Source organism: Lycium barbarum, chromosome 7 (assembly GCF_019175385.1).
Source record: "Lycium barbarum isolate Lr01 chromosome 7, ASM1917538v2, whole genome shotgun sequence".
NCBI classification, from domain to species: Eukaryota; Viridiplantae; Streptophyta; class Magnoliopsida; order Solanales; family Solanaceae; genus Lycium; species Lycium barbarum.
In genome coordinates, this window is record NC_083343.1 from 21118793 (window position 1) to 21136032 (window position 17240).

The following is a 17240-nucleotide window of genomic DNA, read 5'->3' on the forward strand; positions in this document are numbered from 1 at the left end:
TATGTCATCTCCAAGTTTAACTCTAAAACGACGTTTCTTCTTCATCCATGGACGACGCCTTTTTGGAATGCTTTTTGTGATAGTAATTGCAAAATCGCTCTTTTTTTCAGGGATTCCTTCCATGTTCCAGCTGCTGCTGTTGCCAAACCGAAAGAGAAAAAAAAAAGATGAAATAAATCATTAATTCTACGGAAAAGGCTCAAATATGCTATCGAACTATTGAAAATGGCTCATTGCTGTCACTCGTCAATAGTTTGGCTCATTTATGCCATCGAACTATCGGAAATGACTCATTTATGCCACTCATCAATAGTTTGGCTCATTTATGTCATCTCCGTTACCAAAATGACTCATCCATGTCATTTTTCATTAACGCCGGTTTTATAATATCAGTTATGACACGTGACCTCCAATTAGAGGTCTACGTCGTTTTAAACCAGCCCAATTTTAAATCCCAAATTAATAAAAAATCCGAGCCATACACACGACCCACCCACAACCATAATCTAGTTGGAAGCCACGTGTCATACCTGGTATTGTAAAACCGGCGTTAATAAAAAAATGGCATGGATGAGTCATTTTGGTAACGACGATGGCATAAATGAGCCAAACTATTGATGAGTGAAATAAATGAGTCATTTTCGATAGTTCGATGACATAAATGAGCCAAACTATTGACGAGTGGCATAAATGAGTCATTTTCGATAGTTCGATGACATATTTGAGCCTTTTCTGTTAATTCTATTGCCATAAAATGCGATTAATATACCACAAGTTTCTCCCTGATTGGGTGGTGTTTTTACAATTCTACTAATGTACTACGGGTGTGTTCGGTATTGAGGAAGACATTTTCTTTCCAATTTTTCTATGTTTGGTTGGTCAAAAATTTTGGAAAATATTTTCTCTAGAAAAACAAGTTACTTAAAAATAAGGAAATAGGGAATACAAGTTCTAAAAGTGACATTCCACATTAATTGTGTCCTCCGTCCTCGCCAACACACCCAGTGGCGAATCCAGGATGAGGGGTTCGAAAAATAAATATGTAGTGCCTGGGATTTGAACTTGGAGCCTCAAGGTGAGTTTTTTCCCTATACCACTTAATCAACCTCTACTCTTGTATTTAGGGTATTCAAAATCTATATATGTACATCTTCACCCTACCGCCATAGCCCCCATTCCACCACCGCACAACCCTACCGCCCACTTCAACCTCCCAGTATTTGTTTAAATTATATACAAATGCTTTTAGGACAATAAGTTTTACTTACCAACCAAACACAAGAAAATATGTAAGAACCCCACTTATTTTCCTGGATAACATTTTCCTTCGTACCGAACACACCAAAATTTCACAATTTTATTTTATATTTCGAAGCATTGTAGTGAGCAGAACATAAGTATTACTCCCTCCGTCCCAATTTAAGTGTCTTAATTTGATTGGATACAATTTAAAAAACAAAAGGAGACTAGTTTTAAATTAAAGTCTTTAAATCTTGTACTCTTAAACTTACTAACTATAGAAAGAAATGCTCTTTCTGGACAAACGATGGAGAGAGTATAACTTCACAGATCAAACATATATGTAATAATACACAACACAAATATAGAAACAACAGAGGAAATGATTGAGTGCTTGCCTGAAAGAGAGACCGATGATATTTTATTTTGGAAAATTTACTTGGCATAGGTTCCATTATTATCTATTTATGGAACATAACTAAAATTTTCAATAATTATATTTAGTAGCTAAAATATAACATATTTACTTCATATAGCTACCATGTTTTTACCACTCATCTAATAACTTCCCACACCCCTAAATTTAAGCCAACAAAAACGTCTCTCTCTCCTATCCCCCTAAATACACGCCATCATTCATAATATCCCTTAATTTCCTCCAATTTCAAACCAGTTTTACAATTCTTCAACTTTATTTTTTATCTCTAATTAACTACTCATTAATTTCACTCATGATTCAAATCTAATTCCCAAAAAAGGTAAGATTCTATACTGATTTTTAATTTTCACCGTGTATTTAACCTATATGTTTTTTTTTTCGTTTGAATCAGGAATGCAACTCTAAATAATTAATTATTAGTGTTTGTTCTTGGTTGTTTTTTCTTAGATTCAAGTGAAATGGCTAAGAAAGCTTCTACTCCAATGAGAAATACAGGTATAGAACCCGAATTTGAGATTCCTAATTTTTCTTTGGGAATTTTCCAACATGAAACTGCCATTGCAGGCTCTTATGCTGAGAATCGTTCAAAAAGAATTAACGATCCTAGGCGTTCTAAGAATTATGCTGATTCGAAGAGTAAACAACAAGAAAAAGTAAAAAAAGGTTTCTCAAATGGAGAAACAAAAGAACAGAAAGGCTGGTGACAATGTTGTTAATGTTAAGGGCAAAAAAATTGCTAAAGCCAAACATAATGTGGATGAGGATGATGATGAAGAGGTATATTTATGTTGTATTTTCAGTATATTTAGTTCGTTTGTTATACCCCATTTAAACGGGTTAACGTAGGAGTACAACATATTGGTGATTCCTATATTATTTTACTTAAGGAGTCGCCACCTAATTAATTTTAAAGGTGAATTAGGGCACGTAGTTATTAACTAAGGTAAAACTAACTAAACCTCCGTTAATGGTCTGCTTAACTTATGATTCTCGGTAAGGGTTCTTGATTATCCTAAAGGGAAGGGGTTAGGCATCCTTTAGAATCCATTAATTACGGTTATCTGGCCAAACTTAGATTAATTAATTAAGGTTAAAGACACAAATATAATATTTAAATCTTAAGAAAATGGCTTGGAAATGTTGCTAAGGTTTTAAAGAAAAATATAATAATGCTATTTAAAATAATACTTATAAATATTGCTAAGACTTTAAATAAAAATGCCATTTAGAATAAGACTTGTAGAAAATATAATAATTTACATAAAAGGAGACTTCAAATGCCATTCAAAATAAAATTTGTAAATGTTGCTAAGGCTTTAAATAATAATGCTAGTTAAAATAAGATTTGTATAAAATATAATAATTTGCATATAAATGGAAGAAAATGCGAGTTTATGCAGCATTTTAATGAATATTTGAAATAACTCAGATGGCGAAGTATTAATTTTAACAAACTAAAAATATGTTGAATAGCCAAATAAGATAGATAAATGGCTAATGCAAAAAAAATAAAAAATAAAAAACTTTACAAACAAACCTTCCTTGATTAATTTAGACACTTAGCGAAAATGAAGGCTTCGAAAACATTGAAAACTGATTTTCTTTCAAAATATGGATGCTAATACTTCTATGGTTATATAGAAATAATGTCCATTCTTAAAATTAATTTGCCACTTCAAAAGCAGCCCATATAAAAATCATATTTTTTATTTCATCATCCACTCGCTCATTCATGTCCCAATTAATCCCCACTAAATTAATTATTCTAAAGGAGCTAAATAATCGTCCACAAACGTAATTAAATAAACACATATACGATATGCTAAAAACGCAGCAGCCTTTCTCAATCATTTTTTTAGCCGAATTCTGTGGACTAGGAACACGGATGGAGCAATGAGATCGTTTGATCTTGCGGCGGAATCGAGTCTCGTTTGAGACTCCTTGCAATCCCGGATGTCATGCAAAAGAAAAGAAAAAGAAAAGAATTAGAACAATGATATAATTTTATAGTGTGCAAGAAAGAGAAACTTAAAGATAATTAACATGTGCAAAAGACATATTCAGCCCAAAATATAAAAACTTGCAACCGAAACTAAGTGACATATGAAGAAACGGGCAGTAAAGCCCAACTACCAAACAGAACAGTCACAATAAGAATGGGTGCAGGCCCAGTTAGAATGATAACAATCACAAGAATGGAAACAGGCCCAAAACGTGTCAAAACACAAGAGAAAAAGTGAAGCAGGCCCAAAACACAGTAGGGCAGAAGTTCATACACAGATAATCCAATGGAATGGCAAGCATTTTCTTAACCAAGACTATCTCAGTTAGCATTCAGCAATTTTACAAGTGATGGAGGGGAAATAGAAAAAGGATTATGTTCACTTATCAATTGTTAATCATGTACCTTAAGTTAGAGCACGACTCATTTAAATCTAACCAATCATTTCCAGGTGTTCAAATAAATGTTGCTCTTTGTTTCAACTTAAACATACATTAACATATTAACGATCAGGAAACTCATTTGATAAAAATACAAGAACGCACCCTTTGCTATCTTAACCAAATCATTCAAATTCTTAAACCATAATAGAGGAGTTGCAAGAGAGGCACAAAAAAAAAAATGAAATTACAAATAACTTATCCTTGGATTTATATACTACTCATATTTGTCCCCTAATCTATTTACTTAAACCAGATAGCAGCGAGAGAACTAGACGATACAGTTCACAGTAATTTACTTGAAAGGAAATGGATATATGCTTCAGATTTCAACAAAGCAGCATAGATGATAGACATTTCAACCAGATTTTTAGCATTAATGAATAATGCACTTTGAAAACTACGAAACCAACCCCAAACAAAGTTAGCTTACAGAATGACAAAACATATTTCAAGATAGTCCTCTCCTGAACTAGACATTAGTTTGTCCAAATGACTGCCTTAAACTAATCAAATCAACAATTTTGGTAGCAATTAACTTCTCAGCACAGAGATAATCCTTAGAGGAGAACATGCTAATCCATTACTAGAATCCCTTAACAGAATGGGGAGAAAAGAAAGGAAAGGCCACTGATATGCCAATCGAAAGAGAGACTACTTAAACTGAAAGCTTTTTTAATTACTGGATAAGCGTTTCTACTGGACTTTAATAGATTTGAACCATCCTAAAACCAAACAAGACAAGACCTGTATCTGAGACTAAACCTCTTTTTACGTATGCTCTTACAGGAAACCCTTTAAAATTCAATAAACTGAAACCAGACAACATCCAGGCTGACTTATTCCCATAAAATTTTATACGTCAACTTCTAGCTTAATGGACCTAAACAGAAGCAAACAAACATACATTTAATGGAAGCAAGCATACAGAATCACATACAGGGTCATACGGCACATGACTGACAGATTTTGTCAACAGGGGACTTCAAACACCATTACAACACTCAACAGAGCACTAGTACAAATTCATAGATGCCAACTAAATTTAAATGCCTTTAGCTTTTCTGAAAATACCATCTTAGACTTATAATAGCACTTAAATCTTGCTATGAACACTACGCTAATAAACTTATCTGACTAAAATGACATATAGAGCATGCCTGATCATAAAATGAACTAACCCAACAGAATCAACTGCAAATAGTTAAAACAGAAACCAATGCCAAAAAAGAGTTACTGACCTTTTCCAGGTGCAGCGAACAGGGGCGGGGGTCTTAAATTTATGCCCGAACACTACGAATCTTGCATGCACTCATATTTGAAATGGTAACAGAGTTGGAAAGAGCATAAAAAGACTTTGTATTTTAGATGAATATCAAGCAGTATTAAGAAAAAAAAAACTTATATTTTTAGGGGAATTTTAGGCGGCTGGAAAAGGAAAAACCTCCTTTAAACGACTCAACTAGCAACTATTTATAGGGTTTTTTCTAGGGTTTGCTGGGGTTTTTAATTTTAGGCGGGAATTGAGATTAGGATTCTGAAATGAGTCAAAAGAAAACTGTGTAGATTTGAACGAAAAATCAGAAAGAGCAGAGACGAACAGAGATTTTACTTCCATTCGGCTAAAGGGACTGAAACTGAATTAAAGTGTGAGTTGCTTTTACCTACTTGTGTTGATACAACAGTGAAAAAAATGAGTTTTGCTTAGAATAGACTCACAACCTTCTGATTTTGAGAAATGAGAGTCAAACTTTTTTCAAAATGGGGATGAAGCCAAACTTGGCTCTGCCATTGACAGAGTCGTTCACGGGAGAGATGGACAAATGGATAGGCCTTAGGGTTCCGAAGTTGCACGAAAATGGGGGGTGGGGGGGTGGGGGACAAATCTGTCCATGGCTAAAGAAAAGGGAAGGTTTAACTGGAAAGAGCGGTGGGAAAGAGGAGAGAGAGGCGTCGGAGAGAGAAAGATGAGAGAGAGGCGATGGGGAGAGAGAGAAAAGGGAGGGAGGCAAATCTATTAGCTTTCTTTAGGGTTAGGACGATTAAGAGAAAGAGCTGGGTCGGGTCAGGTATTTCGGGTTAGTGGACTAATTGATTTTGGGCTGGGTATTAAATGTGGGTTGATGAATAAAATGAGGGCTGATTGGTCCGAAAAAATATTTATGCTGATTGGGCTTGGATTTGGGCTAATAACTTAGCAGATGGGAGAGCCAATTTTGGGCTTCTAAATTTAAATACAAGACCTATTCGAATTAACTATATACTAACATGTGCTAAAATATTACCTAATATAGAATATGTATTTATTAGTGCTCAGATAAAAAATAAAAATTATACAACGTCGCAATAGCCTGGCGATAATATTTTAAAAGTCAACAGTAAATAAACGCTATTATTAAATTATGCGAAGATAAATGCGATGCGTGTGCATAAGCTGATAAAAATGCTGAAATGATAAAAATGCGAATTATAATAATACTGGTAACAATAAGAATAAGAATAATAATAATAATAATAATAATAATAACAGCTAGTAACTGCAATAGAATAATGAAACGCCGGTATTAATAAGAGGCTAATAATTATAGTAAAATATACATAATTATTTTTTGAAGTTGCCAAAAATACTAGAGGCTTAAATAGATATTTCGGAGGAAAGGTGGGACAAAATTGGGTGTCAACATCGTTTTTTTTAGTTCAGTTATTACAGATCTGTGAATTAACCAAATCTATATTTTATGTGCATTTTAAGTATATTTTCTATTGTTATTTTTTTACACATGTTTCTTCAGTTAATTCGTGTTTATTTTTCTTCACCATAACTGTAATTTTTAAGATTTTTAAGTATATTGTGTATATTTTGTTGACAGTTATTACAGTTCTGTAATTTACATATTCAGTCAATATATGTCATTATATTTTCAGTATATTCATATATATATATATATATATATATATATATATTGTTGAATTACATTATATTTTTTCATTGTCAATCACTATTTTGTTTTATATTTGTATATATTTTTGGTTGATCTCTTTTTTACCTGATTGTGTTCACTGTTTTTTGTCAATCATACGTGTTTTTTGGCATGTTGTTTCAGGTATCTAAATTTTTGGTTTACCAAGCACCCTGCTGTGGCACCATCTATGTGTAGATACACGAATGTTAATGTAACGCAAGATATTAGAGGCAAACTAACAGACCCACAGATGGATATGTTTAGGAATTCTTGTTTTGGTAAAATCTCAGAATGCAGCAATTGGATGTACAAGCACAGATTTTTCGGTGCTTTATGGTCAAAGAACTTAGGGGCAGTACATGTAGGTGCTTTACATTTGAAATAAATGGTAAAGTTCTGCGTTTTGGCCTTAGAGAATTTGCACTAATCACTGGGCTAGATTGTGTCTCTGATGAAAACGATTTTGTTTATGATAACTCAAAACCGAATAGACTTATGGTTGAATATTTTGGAAGAAATGAGGAGAACCAATTGCCAGTTAAAAGACACGAGCTTATTGAGTGTTTCAACAAGACAGATTGGGATGATAAAGGGGATGACGCAGTCAAGATGGCAATATTGTATTTCATAAATACGTGGGTACATTGTGGTGAGCCAAACTCAACAAACATACCAAGGATCCATTTTGATGTTGTGGAGGACGGGAGATATAATGAGTATCCTTGGGGTAAAGATTCGTTTAGAGAGTTGGTTGTAAGCATCGGGCAAAAATATGCTGGTTTTAAGAAATATTATACGATTCATGGGTTGCCACTTGCTATGCAAGTCTGGTTGTATGAATGTTGCTCAAAAGTCCCGTCCACAATTGCAGTTAAGACAGGGAATTTAGCTCCTAGAATTTTGAACTGGCGGACTACGAAAGGAAAACCAGAATTCAAGAGATTGATGGATGGCATGTTCAGAGACGACAAAAACCCGGTAAACCAGTTTTTTAACAAACTGAACAGTTATATTTGTTTGTGTCCTTTACCATTTAACTGTTTTAATATGTTTGTTTTCATGGTATATTTTGATTATATTTTGACTATATTTATGAAGTAAGTCATTTGTGATCAATATATTTTGAATATATTTTCCTCATATTTTAGTATGTTACCAATGTAGATATATATGGTAATGTAGTTTCTATATTTTGTTATTCACAGTCTTGTAGATTTGAGGAAGTTGTGCCAACACCCCATGAGTTGGAAACTCTTAATTTGCCTCCTGTTGCACATGATATACCAGACGTCAAACATGGAGTTGATGGTGTACATGGTACTGATTTGGTAGACGATGATTTTAGTACCACACCACCGCATCTGTCCAGTGGTAAACAACAACAAAGGAGTGCCAATTCTGATTCCCCGCGATGCAAGAAACGGACACGGTTTCCCGTTTCTGTTTCTCCTTCCAGGAAACAACCATCACGGAAGGAATCTCGGATAAAAGGGACAAGGAAACCAGATGCACCTACAGGACCCGGAACAAATGAGTTTAAACTGATAAGGGAAGAGATTCAGATTTTCAAGAAAGAAGTAGGCGTTTTGTTTTCAATATGTTTTTGTCACTTCATATTGCTTGTGTCAAGTAATTAACAATTCTAATTATATTTTTTGTGTTTCAAAACTGTAGGTGTTTGACTACATGGATAACAACTTCAAAGTTGTTAGATGCAATAAAGGGCAATCAAACACCAGATAAGATAAAAATCAAAACTAAAAGTTATGTTCATTAAATGCATTACAGGCATTAACAAGCCGGTTCCCTTTTTTATTAATAAGATATTTTTTTTGAAGCTCGCTAATAGTAAAGCCCCGTCACATCAACATGATGTTGGCATACAACACTCACATGAGAAAAGCCAACGTCATCGTTCTGATAAAGGCACACCAACTGTCAACGACGTAGTCGAAGACAACACGGTAAAAATGGAAATTATTAAATTTTTAAGTTATTTTGATATATTTATTGGAAGACGTTATATTTTTTTTGGAAAAATTTTAAAGGTCGGAGACACAATGTTGCAAGCTGACTTACATACTGATGGTGGGATTTATCAAGGCAATCAAAGTGGCGGTGCAGTAAAGTTTTCAATCAAAGAGAATCAAGGTGGTGGTGCAACTTCCGCGTAGAGGAGTCATCAAGTGATACTCATTTTTTCTTTCTCTTTGCTATATTTGCAATATATTTTTCAAAGTAAAAATATTTGGAATTTTATTTGTGTTTAGTATTACCTATAGTGTATTTACATATATATTTTTCACATAATCATTTGTTAGGAGTGTCCCATTTGCTGTATCTATTTGTGCTATTTTTGTTATGATTGTGTTTATATATAATAGTACTGCTATATTTGTTTTGGATTGATATTTTAATAGTAGTTTTCATATATATTTTGGCTATATTTATATGAAACTTTTAACTTTTATAGCAGTCCTATATATGTGTATATGTGTATTTATTTTACTGATGCCTTTAAATTTATTTGAACCATGTTTTTATTGTTTTAGGTTGAGGCAGTTGGGTTGCCAATTAATGATCCGATTTCTGTTGTTGATGTGGATAAAGAAACCAGAGTTAAAAGTGATGCACAAACAGATGGAGTGCCCATAACACCAATCCATTTAAAATTTGATGTAAGTACTGAAATGTGGCTTTTAAGTGCCAATCACATATCGTTTTGATAAGCAATAATTGACAAACACCAGTCATTTTTTGTTTGTTTTTTATTTTAGGAATCTCAGCAAACCGGTGATATGGAGAATGCTAATGCTGAATTTACCGCATCAGAGGAAATGATAGCGGACTTGCTAGTCAACTGTCCTTTAGCATGTGTTATTCCTCTCGGTCCTTCTCCTGTACCACGCGATGATCAAGCCGATTTGTCAAGTTTAAGGACCCCTCAGAATCCGGACGATAACCCGGTAACGATCTCTCAGTGGATGATTCCTGATTCTCAGATACCAATCCAACTTGGAGTACAACCAACAACTGGACAAAGTTCAACTAATGAAACTGAACAGCAAGTTGGAGTACAACCGATCGTTGGCCACAGTTCAAGTGATGAAACTGGACAACAAGTTCCTGTACAACCAAATGCGGGTCAAAGCTCAAGTGGTGAGACTGCACAACTTTCAAACCCTGAAAAATAAATCATTGTCCATCCAGGGGCTGCTCGAGAAAGGAAACTAAGCAAATACAACCTGTCCCCTTACTGTCCCAATTTCAGCTCAGCGGGTTCTTCTGCCAAAAATATCAGTCCTTGCATTTATCAGAAAAAACACTCATTTGTTGAGCACCCTATCAATGCCCCGTTAGATACTTCGTTTCTTCAAGAATATCAAAAGTGGCTTGAGAAGGATCTGTTGAAATTGCACGACAAAAAGTAATTATTTTCACAACTTATTTTTTTAGTTTTCCAGAAATCAATTCTTAATAAACTTAACGTATGTTCTTTCCATTGTTGATATACAGGAAACCAAAGGAAAATCATTACAGAAAGAACAAGGAAGGACTGGATCCTGCGGATGCCGAACTTCGGTTACATTTAGGCGTTACAGCTGTATCCGACAAAAACTGGTTCTACTTGTTATCTATGGATGGGCAAATTTGGACTGATGAGGTTTGATGTCTTTCTGCTTGTTATCTAAGTTTTTTATATTTTATAATAGAATTACAGTGTGATGTATCTAGAGTATATTTTTTACTATATTTGACATATATATAGATCACAATTTTGTACTTACATTAAGACTGTATTGTATTTTAAAAATATTTTCATCATTATATTTGCACTATATTTAATACAGAGACATTAATTTATTAGTTGAGCATAGTACTAATTAAGTATACAAAATTGTATTTTTGCTATATTTAAGAGTATATTTCACTATATTTAATATATATATACAACAATAGTTTTATTGAACATAGTATTGATTATAGTCACTGAATTGATGTTTTTACAACATATTGATGTTATTTTCTACTACCTATGCAAGAAGGGGAAGTATCACAATAACAACAATTATAGATTCACCACTGTCAGCTGTATTTTTCACACTTTAGTTGCTGAAATTTACACATCTTGGGAAAACCCTGATTCATCCACATGTGTCGCCAGTAAGGAAGATGAACTGTGTGAGTACATTGACGGGCACAGGCTGTTGGCTAATGTACCATGGTATACTGTTGACAACGTACTAATTCCTGTCAACATAAAAGAGGAAAATCACTGGATTTTGGTTGTGATATCATTCACTGACAGGTGTGCTCTCATCCTTTGAAAAAATCATTCATTTTTCTACAAAATTTATATGTTTGTTTTTTTCGTATTTTTTCTTTTTACAAACAGGTGCATCTACGTATACAACTCATACCGAGCTGCAGGTCATGATGCTGTCGTTAGAGCCGGAATGAAAATGTTGGCTACTCTTGTGACACACAGTCTACAAATGACTGATTTCTATGAGAAGAAGGCGGATATAGATTTTGCCACACATCCTTCTTACAGAAACAGAGAACAGACCGACAACTTTGACATTGTGAATGTAGACAATCTCCCGCAACAATGTAAGAATCTCTTCCAATAAAAAACACAATAAATACATCTATTTTTTCTTGGGTTTTGATCAGTAAATTTTTTGATGATTTTTTTCAGGGATTGTGGTGTGTATGTGGCAGCCTTTGCTGAATACTTGAGCTCAAGTGAAGTCGTCCCAGCCGAATTCGATGCAAAGTTACTCCGTATGAGATACGGTGCCCTTTTATGCGACTATGCATGGGATAAGTCAAACAACAATGCATCAAGTGATAACGAGCAGCCTCCAAGAAAAATTAGACCGGCAGTTGATTACGATGCAGTTGATAGAGAGGATCTTGATTAGGCCACCAAGTCTTTTGTGTTTTTGATTTTCATGTTGAACAATAGCATAGTTGATTGCGACTTTTGTTCTGTTTTTTCATTTTGGACATATCGTTTCACGTGCAGTAATGTTTTTTAGGATGATTAATGTTGAACACCACCTTATGGTTTTTATATTGTTGTTTCTTTCAAGTATGTTATTTTTTCAATGCATAAATTCCATTTTCATTTTCTGTGAAATGTATTCATTTAACAAAGTAGTATATCTAACCATTTAAATGCAGTCGAAATATACAGAAAATTACTTAGATATATTCCATAAGTCCATTTTTAATGTACAGTGTGTTACAAAAGTTAAAATTTCATCTAAATACACTTCAAATATATGTAAAATATATATGACATATAGTTAACAGTAAACCAGAATAAGTATTATCTACCAGATCAGACAAAATGCAACTAAAATATAGCCAAAATATATACGAAATACAACTATTAAAGCATAAATCCAAAATAAAAGGTCAAATCAGTTTACATAGAGTAGACTTTCCAAATCCCATTAAACCACCAATATAGCATAACATCGAAAAACATCGGATGTTCAACCATGTGAAATAAAATCATACTAGAATAATATGAATTCAAGATGAATTCATTTTTTATTTTTAACAGAAATTTAAAGTAGAATTGTCTTAACAAATAAAATCAAAATGGACTTATTTATTCTTCTTATTGAGCGGCGGATTATCACACGAACGCCTGTTATGACCAAGACGTCCACATTTATCGCAAGCATTCCTGCGTTTACCAATCATCAACTCCTGTAATGGCTTGTCCCTCTTCTTTTTTGGCCTCCTAGGGGGTCTCTTATAGATCGGTGGCATAACAACTTCATCTGATATACTTTTAGGAACATTCCACTCGGTCTCATCGGGAAGAGGATCAACCGGCACATCATATGTGTTCACAACTGTTTCTGGCTTGAATAATTTCAAACAATATGCATCAACAGTCAAATTTTTATTCTTCAATACTGCCCATGCATGAGAACACGGTATCTCGTCCAGTTGGAACATCCTGCAGCTGCAAGTTTTCTTCTTCAAATCGATTGTGAAACGCCTCGGTCCATCATTCACTGTGTAAACATATTCAGTTGACGCTTCAACCTGAGAACCATTTAACCAATAAACAAGCATTAACCTGAGCAGTTTTACCATATTGGGAATATAGATAAATATAGATTAGATATAGTAAAATATAGATTAAATTTTTGTGTTGCAAACAAAGATACCCTCATTCGTATTGATTTGTACTCGTTGATCGACAACATCTCTTGATACCGCCTCATCAGTGTTGTGAATGTGTAGGTACCATTTTTTCTATTTATGAAATTCCATCTACCAAACATCTTCCTCACTTCTTCAAGGAAATCAAAAATATGTAACTCTCTTGCAGCAACCAGTTTTGCATTAATACATTCAGTTATATTCGAAGTCATTGTCCATCCTCTGTTAACAGGTGAATAAAGCCTAGACCATTTATCCCTTCCAACATCTTCTAGGTATCGTTTTACCCGAATATCAACAATCCCAATCTTCTCTATCAATTTATCGAACTCATCCTGGCTGTATGCCTTCGCTAGTGAATATAATATAGGACTCAACACCTCACTGTTTGTTGTGTATTGCTTTGTCACATTTTTCCACAAATGTCATATACAAGCCAAATGAGGAACAGTAGGATACACCTTAGAAACTGCGTGTATTATGCTTTCATGTCTGTCGGACACGACACACATAGTTTTCCTAACACCATAAGCTTGCTTAAACGGTTCAAAGAACCACGTCCAGGACTTATTATTCTCAGAATCTATCACACCATATGCTAGTGGTAGGATATTACCTACAAAAATCAGTATATATTTATAATATATTCAACACATATTTTAACTGAATTTGATCTCACACTATGTTTTTAGCAACATTATTTATAAAACAACAGTATATATTTACAATATATTCACCACATATTTACAGTGTATTTCAGCATATATTATTCACAAATTAACACCAGCAATATATCCAGAGTATGTTTTTAGCAGCTTTATTTGCAAATCAATAGCATATTGTTGTATTTATAAAAAAACATTCATAGAATAGAATTCCACATACCTGCTCCATCCAAAGTACTTGCCGACACAAATGTACCATTATACATTGATTTAAGGTGTGCACCATCCACTACAACTATTGGTCTACAACACTCGAATCCCTTTATGAATTCTTTGAGTGCTACAAACAAATACATAAACTCATTTTCTGGTGATTTATGCATTTTAACAAGCGATCCAGGATACGTTTTATCAAGGATGTATATATATGCCGGCAACTTCTTGTATGAATCAGCTGGATCACCTCTGAAATATTTTATAGCCTTCTTTCTAGCTCTCCATGCCATCATATAAGAAACATCTACGCCGAATTCATTTTTAACATCGTCTATTATATCCCCAGGTGTGACCTTCCTTTTATGGTTAGTTATTTTCGCCTTGACAACCGCTTCTCCAATAAACCAACTTGTTGCTTGTCTCTGTGAATACACCTTGTCCTTCAACGGACATGTATGTTGTTCATCGAAAGATCTAACCCTGAACATTTCAGAATCCCCAATTCTTGACGCTCTTAACTTCCATTTACATTCCGGCGACCAACATGCCAGAGTATAGCTACATAATACAATGCAAATAGTACATATTGAATCAATTAAATACAGTAGAAAAATACAAAAATATATCAAAAATATATTGCACCAAACATTTTTTAATTAATAGAGTGCTAAACAAGTTAACAAATCATCTCAATATAGTAAAAATATAACAAAAATACATCTGCACTTTCAGTTACCAGAATACATTTAGAAAATCATACCTTATAGCATTCGATCTCTCTGTTTTGAAATTGAATCTTTCACGAATTGCGTATTTCGTCATCGCAATTTTCAAAGTTTCCTTATCCTGGTAAATTTGATCGACAAAAAATCCTTTCGCTTCTGGTTTCGAAATTACCAAATTGTTATCATTCCCAAATAAAACAACAACCTTTCCTGTAGAATCACAAACTTCCATACCATCCCGATTCTCGCTATATCCAATTTGCAGCACATCATCTCTAATAATACGATTACCAGTTGCATCATCCTCAACATCAAAATCATGAATACTAACGCACATTGGATACATCCCCAAAACTCTGTTTTCTCTCTTAAGCTCAACGTACACACGAACACCCATATTGTTGTGTATTTCAATTGGTTGAAAATCGCCTTTAACAGTATATTTTATTGAAATAGTTTTCCTGATAGTATCCACGCCTAATTGATTTGTAATCGTAGAAACTAACTCATCGTAATTGCAATTATCAATGAATACAACAGCATCAATTTTGTAATTCACCAAACAGTTCTGATTGTTCCAAAAACCAGAATGACGGATCAACACAGTTACACTTGTCATTATCCTGTTGTTTCCGAATACAGCAATGTGTTATATTCAATTTAGCTGAAATAATAATATTTTGAATCTATGAATCTGAGTTTTCGTATATTCAAAATTTCAGAAAAGACGAAAAAATAAAAAGGTTGCAGTGAAAACATTGTTACCTCAATTATGAACTCAACTTGAATTCGATATTTCAACAGATGAAATCAAATATATATTCGTGTTCTAATCGAGCTCTGTTCACTGGTTTGATATTTTTCAAAGATTTTGATGAACTAGTTTTTGAACCTTTTTATTTTTGGTTAAAAATATGAATGTACTTTTTTTAATTCATTTTCTTTTGAATTTGTTAGCTGTTTGAATGCGACATGGGATCAGATATGGAATGGGAGGATATTTACGTGAATCAGGGAACAATAAAACTGATTATAATTTAAATTGGAACAAATTTTGTTTCCATAAATATAGCACTTTCAGTTAGCCCAGCGTGTGTATTTCTGTTATATTTATACTATATTTTAGTATATCCGTCTACTAGCTAAATATAGAGTCATCTAGCTACGAATTGTAAATATAGAACATGTAGTTATACGTTGTTAGAAGGAGCTAAAAGGTAGCTGTTTGTGAAAATTTTACTTTTATTTTTGGAAGAAAGTGCCTAATGAGTCAAATGTTGCCTACTTACCCTATTTCGGCCCAAACATGAAAAAGTTAGAAGTACTAATTCTTTTTTGAAAATAAAATGAAATTTGGTACACTATTAAATGATTTGAATATTTATTAGGGAAAATAGTGTTTTTGGTCCCAGTGTTATTACCTTATTCCGATTTTAGTCCTCGTGATAGACTAAACACATTTAATCTTTAATTAATCAATATGAGTGATTTTGGTCCAATCACTACCTAAGCCAAAAAAACAAACGACAGTTAACTGCTAAGAAGGGCAAGTTGGGTGTATAAAATTTCAGATTGATTATACTTGAAGCCAGCGGGTCTTTCAATCCGTTTTTTATCGGATATTCAGATTCACGGCCAGACTGCTTTGAATGAAGAGGGATAAACATGTGAAACATATATCTTTCTTTCCACCTAAGGAGAATAACAAGAGAAAGAGACGAACAGAGAGCTATAATGCATGCAAGTTTGGTATATATACTCAAGAACTGTCTCCCTAAATTCTGTGGTATAGATATCGTATGTACTAGCACAAAGTCGTATATGTTTATGGTATACTGGTAATTCTTAAAGTTAACTTATTCTATTGCTAATAATTATTAACTTGTCTTTAGTGCTCTAATTATATAATCTTGTTCTCTCTCTTCTTCTCGACTTCACATATTTACGAATTTCACGTAGAACTATTATTTAGAGCAACCAATGGCTTCTTTCAAGACTTGTGTCTACGCTTATAAGGATTTCCTCTGCCATGTCCCAAACTCTTCCCCGGTTCCACTTCTAGCTGGGGTGGAAACGTTTTCCAGAGTTAGTTCTACCAGTTCTCATGCACAAATACCATAAAAGCTACTCAATGTTTAGAGTCAACATATTTCTTTAAATCCAGATGGCCGAAGGGATGAAAAGGGATCTATTACGAGGACAATGCGGAAATAAAATGTCAGAATTAGGTTATTCTTATTTTAGTGTTTTTAATACCCAACTTACCTTTCTTAGCAATTAACCGTCCGTTTGTTTCTTTGGGCTCCGTTAGTGATTGAACCAAAATCACCCATATTAATTAATTGAAGGTTAAATGTGC

At 33.7% G+C, this 17240-nt stretch overlaps 1 protein-coding gene across 1 annotated transcript; it reads left to right on the forward strand.

The window, feature by feature from the left end:
* The first annotated feature begins 9640 nt into the window (after nucleotides 1–9640).
* Nucleotides 9641–10292, forward strand: LOC132602204 (uncharacterized). The gene is made up of 2 exons (XM_060315171.1): nucleotides 9641–9761; nucleotides 9861–10292. The coding sequence occupies exon 2, from the start codon at nucleotides 9882–9884 to the stop codon at nucleotides 10275–10277; it is 396 nt and encodes a 131-aa protein (XP_060171154.1). The 5' UTR covers nucleotides 9641–9761; nucleotides 9861–9881; the 3' UTR covers nucleotides 10278–10292.
* Nucleotides 10293–17240: the final 6948 nt, after the last annotated feature.

Coding starts and splice junctions, on each gene's coding strand:
- LOC132602204 (XM_060315171.1), top strand. CDS start 9,882: ATGGAGAATGCTAATGCTGAATTTACCGCATCAGAGGAAATGATAGCG.